General features: G+C 39.6%; 1 protein-coding gene across 4 annotated transcripts in view; it reads right to left on the bottom strand.

Annotated features, from left to right (window-relative positions):
- Positions 1-17,858, bottom strand: part of SMURF1 (SMAD specific E3 ubiquitin protein ligase 1) — a 47,531-nt gene that overhangs the window by 18,996 nt on the left and 10,677 nt on the right. For all 4 annotated transcript variants that reach the window (XM_055708500.1, XM_055708502.1, XM_055708503.1 and 1 more), the window contains exons 2-3: positions 817-855; positions 43-151 (exon numbers count right to left, since the gene is read on the bottom strand). In XM_055708500.1, coding sequence (XP_055564475.1) covers positions 43-151; positions 817-855 — 148 coding nt within the window. The remainder of the gene's footprint in view (positions 1-42; positions 152-816; positions 856-17,858) is intronic.

Raw genomic sequence — 17,858 nt, 5'->3', positions numbered from 1 at the left:
TCTCTGGAATGTTGTTTACTTATGACCTTACAAACAACTCACAGATCGTAATGCTGGTTCCATTTGGGGTCCAATGTGTTCTTCACAGTGTCAGTTGAATGGCACTGACCTGACCCATCAACAACTATTTTTGCAAATGGGTCAGGAAGTCCTGTGGAAGCAAAAAGATGCTATTAAGCACAGTACTTTTTGTTTTGTTTCTTCCAATATAATACTTTTGTGAGCCTCTGCTTCCCCCCCAAAAAAAGAAAGTTACCATTATCCTAAAACTATTGTAGGAAATCCAGAATAGAGAACTGATTTCATCATTAGATAACTTCTGTCGTACAGATTTATATCTGCCAAAAATTGTGAAAGCTTTTAGAAAACACAAGGTTAAATGTGCTTAATTTAAATGTGCTTAAGTGACTCATGCATACTGATAAGCAGTCATTTTTATTCAGTCCTTAATACAGTATCAAGACTGCAGCACTGGGATATTTCACTCGCATCCTTTACAAATAGAGCCACCCTGAGATGGATGCTCTTGGTACCCCCCAACACAGAACTGTGAGACTGCAAGCAGGTTGCAGTCTCATCAGCCAGACTTTCAATTAGAATTTGTGAGTCCTTGGTCTTTACAGCCCTACTGGAGTCTACACAATCTATCTAAATACAATTCAGGGCAACGTGTACTCATGTAGCAATGCAATGTTGCTGCACCAATGAAACCACAGAACAAATGACATACATGGATGAGTCCCAACAGTAATGCATAATCTACAAATAAATCTGATTAATCAAGAATAGAAAGTTACAGAATTAGGGCATACTTACTGAAGAAATCTTTCTTTGCAAGATTCTTGGCACATAATACTGCAAAACAAAGTATCAGATAAAGAAATCTTAAAACCATAAAAAAATCCTTTTCTAGCAATCATACCATACAATACTACCTGATCATAATTCATAAAAACACACCCAAATGTTAAATGTGAGCATTGTTTTCTTTATCTGTGACTGGAATATGGATTTACATAAAGAGAAAAATTCCTTTGCTGCTTTTGTTCTATTGTTAGAATACACAGAAGATTTAATGAACGTCCCTTTGTATTAAAACCTCCTAATTTTCTATACTGCATGCTTACACAGGTGCTAAGGCAGATTTTTGTTGTTTCAGAAGGCACCCATTTTAGAACAAGGACTAAACAGTTACTAAATCAAGAATGGTTCTGGGACTCCTGGAAGAGACCTCTGCGCCTAAGTCCCATCAAATACAGTGCAGCCTCCTGCTTTCTGCACACAAAACTATGTGATACATCGTAAAATAAAACATGGGAGGTATGCTATAAAGGCCTAAGCAGTTTGCAAATACAGAAAGGGTTTGTGGCAAGTATGGCAGAACCTCGCTCGAGAGAAAAAATAAATACTAAAAAAAAAATTGCATCAGTACGTTTCCCTTTGAAAGGGCCAAAAAAAAGAGACATAATTTCCCTCTCTCCAACTGTACTAAATAGCACAGTAGTTTAAGCAAAAATCAGATCAGGAAACTCACATCAATCTCCATGTCTACCAGGTCTATTATCAGCTACAAGTCTAATTTTGCTTTTCAGTAAGGATTGCTCAGTACAATCTCAGCAATACAAGTTATTCAGTATCCATTAAACTCTTACAACAGGCGAGGCAAAATAACTACAGAGCCAAAGATGAAAATATTAAGACCTCTAACTTACTTAAAACTAGCACCTAAGAGGGGAAGATAACAATAAAAGACAGAGCTATTTTTGAGGTGGTCTCTTTCTCACCCAGTTCTGATCTTTCAGCATGAGGATGAATGCTCAGAAGACACTCAAATGGCCATTTCCCCTGGTACGGACCATTGCTCCTCATTTCTATCTCACCTTGCTCCTGACTTACACTCATTCTTACATGAACTCTACATTGGGTAAAATGGAGATGTAGTAGCAAAAATAAGGGAACAATTTTATTCATTTCTTTTGTTGTTCCGTTTGGTTTTTTACCCTTCTGCTAGAAGCCCACCTCTCAGCTGCAGAGCAACATTCCCCATCTAACATAGCTAATGGAATAAAAACTGCCTCAATTCAGATGTCAGACAGACAGAGCCAAAAGGTGCACTGTTTAACCCAGATGTTCATGGCAAAAAATACACAAATCCTCCGTCTTAGTAATAATTAAAGCAGCTGCACTACAAAACTATTTTTAGATTGGATTAAAAACTATTTATTCCTGACATCGGCAAAATGCATAATCAGAGAAAGCTTCTCTTGTTTTTTTTTAAACAACTGACCAAAAAGAGAAGTCTGCAGGACTACAGCAATTCAATTTGAAACAAAACAGGATTACAGAATCACCATCCGCTGTTCTATGGAAGGACAACAGAGCAACCTTTAATTTCCTCTTCCTTTTGTGAGTGCTTCAGAGGAAAAAATACCAGAAAAAACAGGGAATAAGTACAGGTAAAATCAGAATTTGAACGTTCTAGTACCTGCCAAAAGGAATTTTAACGTTCTTGTGAGAGGTGGAGCTTTTTTTTTTTTTTACTCAATAACTCATTTTACTTCCCCATCCTCAATTTTAAGAATATGTTATTGAGCTGGAAAAGTATGCCATATGTAACTATCTGCATATAGTCTGACTATATAATTATTACCTTTATTCTATACTTCAGGTGTGCTTTCTAGAGCTAACTAGCAGCCTAAGTTTCTAAAGCCATTATTGAAGAATTTTATTTTTTCATTTAACTCTTTTACCTCTGCCACACGCTTTCAGTCTACAGCAGATGAGCACGGCTGCCAATTTTCCAGTTGCAGCCTGTGAAACCCTCAATTTTAGGTTGCAAAAACCATTACTCTTTCTTGTAAGAAAAATATTGGCACAGCAGCTAACAGCCAAAATAAACCTTTATGGAGCAATCTCCAGAATCATGCTGCCCGAGATGGACCATTGGCTCTGTTCCACTATTTGCATATTAAACCCACTAGAGTAAAAAATATTTTCAAGTGCTCTATTACTGAAAAGCCATAGATTTCTAAATTCCAGTAAAGAAACAGGTGACAAAGGTCAGCAACGGGAGACTTGGACATGAAACCATGCCAGCAGCAGAGCAGACAGCCCCTCCCTGCTCTGTAAAGCTGGGTATATGCCAGATTTGCTTCTTAAATGCATCGTCTCCAATAAGACTTCAGCAAGACTGCTAGCAGGACCTGACTGCTGCTACATCAAGCCTGAAACCCCTGAACTCGGGTAGATTCAGCTACGAAGGCTTAAAAAGTTATTAATTTTATCCCTGCATCACAGGCGGTGTAGGAGAACGGGATGGATACTTAATTGTGAACCAGGCAACTGAGAGGCGCCTTACACAGGCTTCACACCAACACCATCTTTCCCTACTTTCCATCTTTCCAAAGTGCTTTTTCTTTTTGTTTTTCTTTCTTTTAAACAAGAAAGGTTTAGGGCATGTCAGCAAGAGCAATCTCCCCGCGTTTGTTGCAATGTTACAAAAGGTACTAATTCTCCTGACTTGGGCATTTACATTCTGCCTTCTCAAAGTCAACCGACTTGTTTCAGCTTGACATAGTTTTTGTTTATACTCCGCTCTGGATTGCTGCACAGCACCAAAGAACTTTTTTTTAATACAACAGATCCCAAACAACACTGAAACAATGTCTTTACATCTAGATTATAATATTTATAAAGGGATGGGAATGTTTTTTTAAGTACCTGACATTATTGAGATAATTTCAAAGGCCAAATTAGCCAGCTGGGCAAAGTACTACTGTGAAAGCATATTTGGCAGGAGGTGAAGGACGAGCCTTATACAAAGTCAGTATTCACCCTGGGGATGTCTTCAATGCAGATGTAACTTGAGAGAGTTGAGTGGTTCCTCTGCCAGCCCCCAGTTGTCCACCCTCCTTCCAAAGCAGAAATGAATCATCTGCTGTGGTTCAGGAGGTGCCGCAGGAGCAAGCTACAGATGGGTGTAGTAAGGAAAGTACGGAGTGGCACCGATGTCTGAACAACCCAGCCGAGAATTGCATCAGAAAGTTGCTGCTTCATCACCGAGACACCTATCTCCGCAGCGAGACCAGCGTTTTTGGAAAGGAGGCAGAGAAAGACAGCCTGGGTGAGGAACCATTTCAACCATCCCCAAACAGACCCAGCCCACAAAATCAAAGCCTTTGTGTGCAAGTTCCTCCTCTTGAATAGGCAGCGTCCAAAGGATGGCTGCTGGTCTGCAAGAGAGTCCTCACATCGCTGTCTCTGCATCAACACAGGATTTATTCACAGGCAACATACCCCATCCCACAGCACAGTGCTAAGCTGCTACAACTGTGTTCAGCTGCACAGTGTAAAAACTAGGTAATCGTGGTTTAAGACCAGGAGGGAGCAGGGGGGGAAGTAAGCGATGAAAATATTCTGTAGGTTCCAGCCTGTGCCAATGCAAATCAGCAGGCAAATTTGCAGCGGGGACTGCATTCGTTCACACTTTGCGAGTTAAAGGCAAGAGCCTCCTTGCTCAAACTAAGGACTTTTACACATGGACAGGACCTGAGCTAAAGATGGCCTTCAATTTAGCATTCAAGTTAATTCTGAAGACAAGACAGAGCAGCAGTATGCTCACATCTTCCTTAGAAAAGCCAGGGGGAAGGTCATACTGAACGATGCTAGCAAATACACCTTTCCACCATCTTTGGCCTTCCCTTTGATATTCCAGGTTAATCATTTGTGCTTGTACAAACAGGCAGCTAGATTCCAGGATACATTCGTTTTACTTTCTGACAGAAGATAAACACAGGCCAGCAGGCTGATGACGTAGAAAGGACTTTACTTAATATTTACTTCTGTGTAGACCATCTTTAATCAGAGATATGCAGCATAATCATTAAAAGCATTGCAGGTTGGTTGGTTTGTTTTACGATATAAGAAATAAAGAAGAACAATGAGGCTTTGGAAGAGAGCAGAATAAAGATCTTGACATAAAATGAAACTAAAATTACTGGTTACCACTGAAAAACAAAAGAGGCTGCAAAGCCGGTCAAATTTGATGCATCCAAGTAATGGAAACTTCGCTGTTAATCTTCAAAGTTTGCCTAGCTTCTGACTTGTGAAGCTGGTACCCTGTGTTGGAGGTAAGGTTGCTCCAGCTCTGCTTTTGAAAGCAGGACAGCCCCCCATGCACGCTAGCTTATAGGCTGGTTTCCACAGCAAAAATTCTGCCATTCTGAAAAACAGTTTTCAGAAGGCTACACAGCAAAAATAATGTGCTTGAAGTGTAAAAAAGCCTCAAAAAAAAAAAAAGAAAAAGAAAAAGAAAAAGCAAACATCAGCTATTTACCACATGCTGCTCTAACGCCCCAAAGCGCTGTGGCCCACAATTAAAATCTTTGCTGAATCTGTTATGTGAAATCACTTCTTGTCCAAATGGTTCGGAGTGTTTTGTGGAAAATACTCTGAATACCACAAGCCACCCCTTCTGAACTGCCTTTACGAATAACCCTGCTTACTGTTCCTATTCTCTGCACATTACTTTAAATGAGACTTCACTGCAGATGAAAGTCTGTTTTTATTTCTACTACTAGGCAACCCATGAAGTTAAGTGTTCTGGCTTTTTTTAAGGATAACAATTTCTGTTTGGTAGGGTACAAGAGAAAGGGTTTAATGGGAAAGGAAAGATGGCTGAAGACACTAAGAGTGTAAAAATGCTGTTTCTTTACAGCTAGCCACATCACTGAACTGAAATACACCACTTTATTCACAAATTAGAGTTTACATCGTCACCACAAAGGCCAAGGTTTCTATTCTAGTCCTCTTTTTGTTTGCTTTAAGAATACTTTTGGTCTTTCTCTTTGTCTGCTTGAGACTGAAATGCATCAATCCAGGGACTGCTTTAACTTCTCAGTAACCGAACCTGAATCACTGCAGCGCCTAGCATGCCGAAAAAGATAAACAAAACTGAAGTCTTCCATTACCTTTGCCAAATAAACCAATTAGCTGTACAGAACTAATTTTATACAGGCGTGTACATGGAGTGGCCTTCACTAATAATCTTAGCATCGTGATGCCAACAAGATTTGCAATCTGACACATAAACCAACCAAAAAACTCCAGAGACCCCTCAGACTTCAGGACCAGCATACATCATGCCTCGACATTGAAAGACTGCCTGAACTCATGCTAAAGCAGACCTTGACTACCAGATTAAAGTAATGCTTCATTAAAAAACCCTTAATTCTCAAACAGTTGCTAGATTTGATACACGAAGCCTTTTTGTGGCCCTTTTGTGTAGGCTGCAGTAAAAATCAAAGCCTCTTTTCAAGGCATGCTTTCCTCGTGGGTTGGAACTTGGCTTCGTGCAGCCAGTTGCAAACACTAGACAACTTTGAAGAGATCTTCAAAAAACCACACACCCAGAAAAAGCCATTTTTATTAGCCCATTAACATGTCATTAAAGTATCTACTTAGCCAGGAATCAAAATACCATCCTACCTAAGCAGAAACCAGTCATGAACAAGAGTCAGTCCTCGTAGTGCAAACAATACCAAGTTGACAAAACAGAAGAGTTTCATCCCCAGGATTCCTAAGAATTACTCAAACTGAAAAATCCTCCTGGGCACTGACCGACAATAAGTCTTCGTATACACACCAGCAAGGGCTGATTTAGCCCTCAATAACATAAATCATTAAAAAGACAGCATAGGACTATTGGAAGAACAAGACTCATTAAATTCCCAGTTAACTGAGATTGCGTGCAACGCAAGACCAGTAAAGCAAGTTTAAGAACAAACCGACTTAGTGTAAAACCTGGAGAAACACTAAGAGTTATGGAACTAGCTGAAGATCTTTGCAGGGATAAAAAAGGGAGATCAATAGGAAGATGAATTAATTCTGATGTACAGAATCAGAGAAAGGCACAAATCAGAGGTGGAAATAAGCATATCCAATTATCCTGCATACTAACTTTTCTTTTCTTCCCCTCCCCCTCAGCTCACCCCTAACAAATGCCTGAGATAAAGGTTACCTCCCAGATTAAATCTTTCATTAAATCCTAGCTATTACATCAGTTTTCTTACAACTTTGCTATGCCTTCCTCTACTCCAGGCCAAGAACCTTCTCATACTCTCTACACAGTCTCCTATTTCCTAGACAGACACAAACCCCCGACCGTTGGGGTTCTGCAGATCACCCTCAGCCCAGCCTCAGCTCCAAAAGCAGAAGCTGCCCGTGGAATTTATTTGCCCCATGTACTGCAAGGCACATTCCAGCTACATTAAGCTCCTATTTCTCACTCAAATTGTACTTCCAGGGATATTTTTTTAAAAAAAAAAAAGGTTTATTTTTAAAGGCAAACTTTTCACAAACTGCTGCTTCACTACCTTCAGCTAATTATTCTTCTTGGCCCTACAGTGACTACTCAGCGGTAAGAAATATAGCCAGAGGTGCTGCGGCAAGAGTGAGACCCTAACTGGTGAAGCCGCCTCTGTCGTCAAGAAGATGCCCTTGAAGCACCATCCTCCCTCACACATCCTTGCAGCTTTTCTTTGCAACTATCTTCCGACACATTCAAAGCACAGACACATTCAAAGCACAACCGCTTACTTTGAGAACTGAAATTCAAGAGGTAAGTCAGTTATTACTATCGCCATTTTACAGCCCTTCTCAAAAAACACCCTATCAATTACACAGTTTTACCAGAGAAAAACTGAACAGAACATAGAATCATTTCTATCCACGGCACGGTTTGCAAAACTCAGTCCCTCCACTCCCACCAACACATCTGCCAGAATCACAACCAAGTGCAGTAATAATTTTGTAGAGAGAGATTTCCCAAATTCAGTCAAGCTTTTCCTTTGTTAAAGTGTCCACAAATGGTCTCCCAACTCTCTGAAAACAAAGGATATGCTCAGGCTTCAGCTATAGTGTTCGCCTCTGCACACATTAGCAAGAAACAGAAATATCTGGAAAGAACTCCAAATTTCTGTTAAAACCACACAGAACAATATCCCATTCTCAAGGCAAACACAATCTCTTAGCTGACAGCTAAACAAAACCAATCCAATGACATAATTCCTACTGGAAATACAAAATCACATTTTACATTTACTCCCCACTTCATTGTGCAAGTTGTAGTCACTGCGATTCACACACACACGATTCTGGATTTCTTCCCTTACATCTCTTGTATCTCCAACCACGTGCACTTACATTGAATAATTAATATTTTCAAGCAAGTGGTGTCTATCAAGACAGGCTTAACTGCACAGCTTGCACATACTTGTGCTCACATTTTGGAACAGACACCAATGTGCGCTGTGCAACATTATTGCCATAATAAAGTTAAAAACACACCAGGAAACTATGTAGCTCAACTTTCTTAAATTACATTAAAATTAAGGAATAAATCCATGATGAAGTCTTAATACTTCACTTTTATAGTTACCCAAGCACTGAGAAAGCATCTGGAAAAAAATTCCTAAAGCATGAAAAACATGTTCCTCCACCCACATGCACTCATAACTCAGATTCCAAACTGAGTTTTACTAAGATTGCCAAAAATATTTTGTACTTTTAACACTTGGGAGTTTTCAAAGCACCTTTTTCAAATCTCTACAAATGTCAATACCTAACAGGATCATATACTCAACCCAACATTGCTCACAGCAGGTCCCAGGCTGCCCCACTCCCATACTCCCAGCAAACAAAAGGTCCTTTCTAGAAATACTGTCCAAATCCTCCGGCATACAGATTTGTTTCTCTGGAAAATGCTAGATGAACAGCAGTGAATTACTAATCAAATATAGAACCTCCCCTCCTGAATACTCTAGATATTACTTAGGCAGAAATTACTTATTAAATAGTTGACACTCCTGTAACGGAGAAGGAGAGCTCCGGTGTAGCACAGTCTACTGCTCAGTCAGCATTTAATTTAGGTGTATTTAATTTAATATGCCTCTGATCTCTACTTTCATAAGTTAAATGTATAAAGTGTTAAACACCTTATTTTCATTACCAAAAAGAAGCTTATAAGGAGTCTCCTGTGCAGCTGATCATTTGCTTACTAATTCAGTACATAAAAAGCTTTTCCAGTAAGTATTATGTTTACTACAAAACACAGAAATTTAGATTCCCCTTCTTCCCAGGTACTCTCTGTGGGGCTACTCATACCACTACTACAACTATATGTTTTATAACGAGTTTGTGAAACTCAAGTTAGAAGTACATTTCTGTATTAACAGCAGCTTTTTTTTTTTTCCCCCACCCACAAAACACCATCCAATTTACAGACTTAAGGGATTTTACAAGACGTTCATTTCCTAAGTCCAGGAGAAAAACCTGCACAACTGCTCTCTGCTGCTTTATAAAGGAGAAAAAAAGTACAGGACAGGAGACCAAAACCAGAAGCAATACATTTGCGGGTGCTAACCATAGACCCAGTGTTAGTTGAAAGCCCAAGCAATCGTAAGCCTTGGGGTTCTGCCCATGGAGCAAAACATTTTTGAAATGATAGGAACAGAACACACAACTGTTGTACTTTCTAACCCAATATTATCTCTGGCTTTCTTCACATACATATTGTCTTGCCTCAAAACATCTGCCTGTTTTGCAGAAAGCAGAAAAAAGTCTGACCTTCCACTGCAAAACACGTAAAACCTGTGAAAGCAGAAACCTTGGTATTGAAAATCTTGGCAACGTTTGACTAAATACAGCCAAGCAACGTTTCAATACAAACACTGAATTTCTATCGAACAGTAAAGGTCTAAAACTTCCAAGCTAAAATGAAGCAGATTTTTCAGTTTTAAACCTAAAACATATGTTTTTTATCTCCAAAGAGTGGCTGGTATTTACATCCCTTCATGTACAGGTAGTCTCAATATTTCAAAGCAATCTGAATGCTAAACTATTGTAAAGGATTAAAAACAAACGCAAATGAACATGTTCTCAATCTCAATTTAAGAACTGAGATTTGTTTTTCCAGACAGAACCAGTATTTGGCTTCTTTGATATCTTACTGCAATTAAATAAGGTACAAAATCAACTTCATAGGAACAAAAGTTTCCAATGGGGGTATTTTAATAAATGCTACAAAATTAATGTCTGGTTTTCATCAAGAGCGAAGGAGATTGCTCAAAAGCAAGAACATTGTTATTTAAAAAATGAATGGCGTTAAGTTATGTGTAAGTTGTAAACTATGTAAACTATTAGTTCATCCCATGAAGGCTTAAGTGTATCAGTAGAGGAGTTTTAGTTAAACAATTCACACGGAACACTGCTTTAAAGCTAAATATACAGGTTTGGTTCTGGTCAAAGTAGGACTGTTCAACTCTGTGTTAAACTAACGCTGCACTGTGAACCAAGAATGGGAAGCTGGCAAGACAATTGCTTAGGTGACCTAGGACGCTGCTGGTGTTGAAATTAACTGCCAGGAAAATGAAAAATAAAAATAAAAATTAAAAAAAAAATCTTTAAAAACCTTGAAAATATGAAACAACAGATTTTGCCAGAGTAATTTTTAGAAGTCACAAATAAAAGTATAATACACTTATGACCGCTGTGGTCACAATATTCAAGAATCCATGCTTCTTTGTTCATTCTGAAACATTTGAGTGAAAACTCTCCAATACAGAAATTGTACAGAAAAAAAATTAGCCTACAGAATATTAGGTATAAAAAGAACAAACCTCAGGAAGAACAGTGCACTGGGCTTAAGCTGGTTTAGTAATACTCAGACTCATTTTGCATTTCTTAAATAACTGAACAAGCAGTTGCTAGACATCTACTGCAAAGAATAACACTTACCAAGCACCTCTTCTAGCACTAACAACTTCAGTAACTGCTACCAGAACAAATTCCAACAGGCACTGGATGACTTTTCAAGAGACACGGTCAACACCCCAAATTTTTTTGCAAGTAAATGAAAAGCATTCTTTCTTTCAAGCAAGGCATCAGCACAGTATCACTGCTTTAAAACCACATACCTCAGGTTAACAAATGACTTACAAACTTGCCCTAATTTCTAGCGCATCTAGTTGCTTCCCATGCTTGTATTTTAACTGAGGTATGCTGAGTGCTTTTTGGCATGTTTGGATAGAAACATGAAAAGCCTCAAGTCTTGTCATAGAAAGCTTTTCAAAGCCACAGGTCTCACTGCCAAAGAAACTTTTTCATGCTCTTACAGCTTTTGCCTTCCTTATTCACAAATCTGTTGTTCGTTTTGCAGTAAGCATGATAGCAAACAGATGAGATGGAGCAGTACCTTCTGAACAGACTGAGAGCGAGCTCAGACTTAAAAATCAGGGCGGTGAAAGTCAATATTCAGTGAAGAGTTAAGAGTGTACAAAAGCCTAGAGCAATGAGTTCATTTTGTTCTAGGCTACTTAGTGAATGGACAGCTGGAATTCATTCAGAAGTACTTCTTTCTTCCTGTAGCTCCCTGGGCTGTCGTTATCAACCTGAGGATAACAAACACATGGATCATCAAGACTGAGCTGGTGCTGGAGAGAAGTGGCATAGCCTAATAGCCCATAATAAATGAAGTTTTGATCCTAACTTGGATCTTAGTACTGAGGTATAAATGCTTTTAGTGTCTTGTGGGGAAAACTGCCCATGCTAGATGGAATTAAAACATTGTACTGACTTCTTGTCTTGATGATGGTAACCTTATTACCAGCTCTTGTACAGGTAATGTTTAGTGAACAGTTTTAACCGCCACTCTTTTGCTGGGTTTCAGCTAGTGCCAATACAAGACAGTAGAGATTACTGAAATGGGAAGACTGCATTTGTTTTAAAATACACAGTCAAGAGTAAAGGTATTACTGGGGTTAAAAAAAAAAAAGCTACCTGGATACCTTGCTGTAGCAAATCTGTACTAAAAGGGAGGTGAGCAGTTTCATTTGTCACAAACGACTGACACCTTACGTCAAGAATAGAGCAGGGTTTCACGTAAAGCACCTCCTAGCATTCCTCCAAGCCCATCCAGCCAGGCTGAGCAGGACCTGGTCGCTGGCAGGGGCACAGCCCCCCCAACATCTGCACAGATGGGGATCACCCTTGCAGCAGCCACTGTCAGACCGGGGTTCTGTAGGTACACCAACCATGAGCCCGTTACAGCAACTCTGTGTACTGACACCGGGCAAAATGCAGCCAGACATCTATTTCTGTCTTCTTTACCAGTTCATATTCAAATTACATCCATCCAGCTCCAGACAATTCAAAAGGCACATGCTAAAAACTGGAAAAACGACACCTTGACTGTCCAGGTAAAATTTTAAAAAATTAATTCAGACTGATTAAGTGCTTAGCTACATAAAGGGAAAAATTACTTTAGTAATTTGCAATACAAAATCTAAAATAAAGGTGCAAAGTTTAAATTCAGGAAGAGGAAAGAAAAATTGTGTTCACCCAAATTAAATTATTGGCATCACTTCTGATTTTGAATAAAGTACATCAGCTGTTTTAGAATATTGCTTTTAATTCCCAGAAATTTTCAACTCCGAATTCTTCACTAGTTTGTTTTGTGGTTATTCAGCCTGTTGTAATCCCTTTCAACATCCACCCAAGATGTTACAAATCGCTCTCCACTTTCTTTATGCAGGTTTGTTGGTGGTTTTTTCATTTGTTCGGAGAGCTCAGCTTAAACCCTCCTTGTTTACAAATGCAAAAACACGGAAAGCACCAAACACACAACTGCATTAGTGAAGGGCACCGATGCTAAAAGGTGAGCAGTGATGCTGGATACCTGCCAGTCAATAACCTCGTCTCGGCTTATTAGCCTGGGCCCCGCGCCAGCACTGCTGAACTCGCAGGGGGTGCACGGGGAGCGGGAGGTGACAGTGGTGGCACCAGTTCATAGGGAAGCAGGGGGGCTGTCTGTCTATGTGCCACACATAAGGAAGCTGTGGCAGGGGGGAAAGGAAAGCAGGACAGGAACGAGACTTGTTCCAAAAAAAGACTGCAATTACGGAGATATTAATAGCTTTTGGAAGCCAAATTTTTATCATTCATTCACCTACTTTTGTTCTTTCTACTAATCCCTGTACAGAACCACTATTTTTTTTTTCTATAGGACATTTCTCCATCTGTTGCAAGAAAAACATCCCTACCTAACAAACTTTCCTAGGAATTAGTATGAAAGCTTTTATGCAGAGAAAAAAAATCTGATTTAATAAGCAGTCCTATTTAAAAGCTACAATAGGACAATGATGCATCAGAGACATTTTGATGCTGCCATTGTTATACAGTAAGTCTTGTCTACAAGACTCCTATACACACACTCTCTACAATCCACCTAATCACTTATTAGTCACACAAGTGGTAAATCCCTAAAAGCACTTTGGCTTGGGTCATGCAAATGCTGGATGAACCAAGTCACATCAGTTCTCATCTGATTTCCAGGCAATGAGATGCACGTGACTGCTGCTCTGCCCGAGGAAATGTGGGTCAATACGTGTGCATCCTACTGCTGAATTTGCACGCTCTCTAGGGACTCACAGCAGTGTGACTCAGGAGCACCGGGCTGTCTGCAGGCACACACTGCACACGTATTAATGAGATTATTGCTGCTCCTTGCTGGTGCATTCACACTACACCACCAGTCGTCTGTAACAGATCTTCAAGGAGTGCGGAACACAAACACCAAAATACTCCGTCTGTCTTATGGCCACGCTCCACCTAAAATGTTAAAATGATTTAGAAGGCTGACAGGAATATCGCACAACAGTAGCCATTAAATGGAAATGTCTTCCTTCAGAAATAATTAATCACCCGTTGTGTTTGAGTATAAACATCCCGATCTAACGGGCATGTGTGTTTCGCTCAGCTGAGCAGCAGCGAGATGGACAATCAAAAACCGCTAGTGCTTCAGAGCTGGAAGGAATGCCGCTCGCTCAGATGGAAGGCAATACGGAGGGGTATTCCTCCCCAAGACATGCTCTAGCTGGATGTGGTTAATCAACAACCTCACGTTAGCACCCCCGTCTTCCAAACGCTATTTCCAATTACTATTAAAGTTCAGCAGACCCACGTTACATCAGTGTCACCGCTCTCTTACAGAAGCAAAGCAATCCACTTTAGGTATTTTAAACAAAATGTTTAATTCTTCAGTGACCTATGGGAGGCACAAAACTGAGAGCTGAATAGCACCAAACAAGATTTCATTAAAAGAAGGCTTTTATTCAGAATAAAGCTGTATCAGCCTATGTGTTACTCCCTTGTTCTAATTATATAGGACAGCATCTATTTAAACTGCCAAGTTAATGACTTCAAATTTGATCAATAGTCTCTGTTTATTCAGCCCAGTGCTACTGACAGTCACCAGGAATGAACAACAAAACAAACAGACTGGTCAGAGCCAATCTATGGTTGAGCAAGAAAAACCAGTCTGCAACAGCAAATACCCTTCGATTTTGTCGGAAGGTGGGGAGGGAGGTCTGTTGCCTGTGGACATGGACACAGCCCCTTTCCCTTGTGCCCCAAAACATTTATCCACATTATCCTGCTACCAACCAACTCATGAGTTGAGTGAGCTCAAGCAGAATTAACATCACTGATACGGTGACTCCAATCCTTATCTTGTACCACCTAGCTCTGTTACATATTTCCATTTGTATTCAGATTAAGCATGGGAGGACATGACAACAGCAAGGGGACGTCACTAAGCTGTTGGACCATGAGCAGCAACTTCCCTCGTTGTCACCATACCCGCTATGGAAGGAAATTTCCTTTGGAGCAGCTTCAAGAAAGGCTGGAACCTTCTTCTTGAAAGTAGGATGAAAAACATCTTTGAGTGTATCTCCAGCCAAAAGACGCCAGGAATGTTTTAGTTACAGACTGGCTTCAGAGAGCAAAATAAAAATAGAGTTTAGAATGAAAACAGATAACATACAGCATGCATGTAGCAATCTAGCAAAGTTTTATTTATTTTTTTTAACTAAAAAAATAAACACTTTCATTGCAAAGTCAGTTTCTCAGCAGTGGCTTAACTGCCCTCCCTCTCTGGGCAATTTTTTTTTATTTTTTTTTTAAAGAACCACTTGCAAGCTACTCAAAGGAAACAACCTTTCTAATTCCGATTGAATCCTCAGTCACAAAGGCTGGGATTTTGATGAAAACGTTTGAGTGCATTATTCTGACCAGGATGTTTGATTACAATTTTCTCAATGTTACACATTCATCACTTTGCCTGCAACAGCAACTGTGTGCTATTTCCCTTGTACAAAATGTCAGTGGCCATTACATCAATAAATTATAATTCCACTACTGCTCTGAGATATCTCGATCAAAGGTATTATATAAATAAACTGAAGCTGCCTATATAACCTTCACATTCGTGTTTCATATTCAGACATGGGATTTTATGCAAGTGACACCACTCAGCTGCAGGATCCTGCAAACAGTTCTCCTAAACAAAACGTTCTTTACCAAACTACTACATTAACACATCCAAAGTCCAAAATTTAATATCTAAAACCAGCAATGCATGAGGACAGCTGGTTCAGTCAAAGCCTAAGACATTTGCTTTCCATTTTAAATTGATTAAATAGATTCAATACATTACATTTCGCATGGATGGTTAAGAGTGCTAATATTCCTGATAAAATGAAATGCTGTATGAGGAAAATTCTCACTAGGGCTAGCTCTCACTGGATATATTACTTGCTCTCACAGTAATTTAGTATAACAGAGGCCTAACAATTTCACTGAACAGGATTACAAAAAACATCTCTTCACAGTTCATGACACAGAAGCTCCTAGAAATATCTATTTCTTCACTACCTTCTCAACACAGTGAATGCACTTGAAAATAGGCTAATGCTTGCCTTGTGGGAACCATAAAATATTATAATGTTTGCTTGGTGTTTGGGGATTTTTTGTTGTTGTTGTTTGGTTTTTTGGTGTTTTGGTTGGTTTTTGTTTTGTTTTTTTTTAAGAAGGTGGTTCCTATTTATCAAACAGTTGAGATATTAAAAGCAAGCCTTTTATTTGCATTCCTATCACTAACAGGACTCGCACACCCAGCAATCTGATATTGTCCAAGCACTGAATGACAAACTACTAGATAGAACCAAAAGAGAGCAAAATTTAATAAACATTTTCATAAGAGAAAAACCTTTAAACACCATTTCACTCCTTACTAAAATAAGCTATGTGGCACTAATTTGAAGCGATAGTGCTGTTCTTTTAATTAAAAAATGCCAGTAGGAGGTTGATGCATTGTCTGATGTTGTAAGCGACATGGCTCACAGGATGCAGATGAACCTTTGTGTAAGGAATTAACACACAATTTCATCAGGGTTAAGAAGCAAAACAGAACCCCTAAGTCAAAAAAAAACATATAGGGAGTATTATAAAACAGGTGCTTGATAAAGTCATCTGGATGTTTCCTGCAGAGAACGTTGTTAAGTTCTGGAGGGGGGAAAAGCCACCAAAGCACTTGTAGTCCAGTTTTCCAATTAGGAGTTTAATTCACCAATAGGTGTCTGGTGGACTTAACACATAGATGACCCTCCCCTTCCTACCTCAGAGCTCCTCTCCCAGGTTACTCCTTCCACATCTCCTGTCCACACAGCTGGGACCAGGCACCCATCCTTGCCTGCTCTGGCAGCTCTGGTGAACCTCAGGAGGGGGGACGTGTTCTACCAAGCTACTCATCTCCATGAGTCTTGGAGACCTGGTATGCTTTCTCAAATGTCTCTCCCTTTCTCAAATTTGACTGAGATCAGGTTAAAAGCCAAAAATTAGTCAGGAGAGAATGACAGGTACGATCCCTTTTTCAGACTGCTGATTTTTTATTCTGGAAAGATTAAGATTGTCCCATAAATTTATCCACCAGCCTGATGGTCAACTAAGGCAGCCCTGTTTCCCAAGTAGACAGCTTCTGTGTGACAGGTTTCATGGCTGATTTGTGAAGCCACAAAAAGCCTAAAAACCTGATCAATATCAGCTTTCTGATCCAGAAGAAACCCCTGCAAAAATATTTGCTGGATCCTTTTCCCCTTGATATCTCAACAACTTAATTCCACCACCCCAGAAGAAGCTGGCAGCCGTGACCGGGACCCCCTGCACAGATCTTTGGTTGCTGCTGTCATAAAAAAATAGCTCCACATTGGCATCTGGAAGCATGACCATCCTTAAAACTGGCAGCTGCTCCTGATACAGCCTCCCTGGTGAAGAAACATCACAGAAACAAGCAGGACATTTTGTCTTTACTTCACTTTTACGAACTATCAAAGAGAAGTCAGTTTATTCAAAGGCTTCTAGTATATTTACTCACCACTCCTACAATAACTATTTCAATCACGTTTACACTACACCAGTATCATCTCAAACATCACAGATTACTGTGTCTCCTTCTGGTGTTTCCAAGTCTGTTGTCTCTCTGCACACTTGTAGGATGTACATCCTAAGGCAACAATTAAAGAAACCCTGGTACTACTTTCCAAAGTCGGGCTTTATTTTCTGCCCCCCCCCGCCCCCCTTCCCTTCTACCAAAAATAGTTCTCATCTATGTTCTAGTTCAATTTGGAAGTAGCACATGTAGACTTGATAAGCATCCTGCGAAGGAAATGCCTTGAATTGCAGACTACTTACAACACATTTTCCCAAGCAACTTTTTATAAATCCCATTTGATGACTAGTTTGCTAATTTCTATTGAAGTTTATCAAAACATTATTTATAGACAAGTCAAATTACTTCTGTGATTGAAAAAAAAAAAATTAAAAAAATATGACTGTGACTGCAAGTCCAAGCCAAGCTGTTGGATTATACTGAAATATTATTTATCCTGTTACCAGACAGACCTTTAACTCTTGAGTTTAATTTTAAACTAAGGAACACAACAGAGAAAAGTGCCCGTTTATTCTGT

This window comes from Falco cherrug, chromosome 4, assembly GCF_023634085.1.
Source record: "Falco cherrug isolate bFalChe1 chromosome 4, bFalChe1.pri, whole genome shotgun sequence".
In the NCBI taxonomy this organism is placed as follows: domain Eukaryota; kingdom Metazoa; phylum Chordata; class Aves; order Falconiformes; family Falconidae; genus Falco; species Falco cherrug.
Note: the sequence above shows the minus strand (reverse complement) of the source record. Positions and strands in the feature narration are given on the sequence as shown.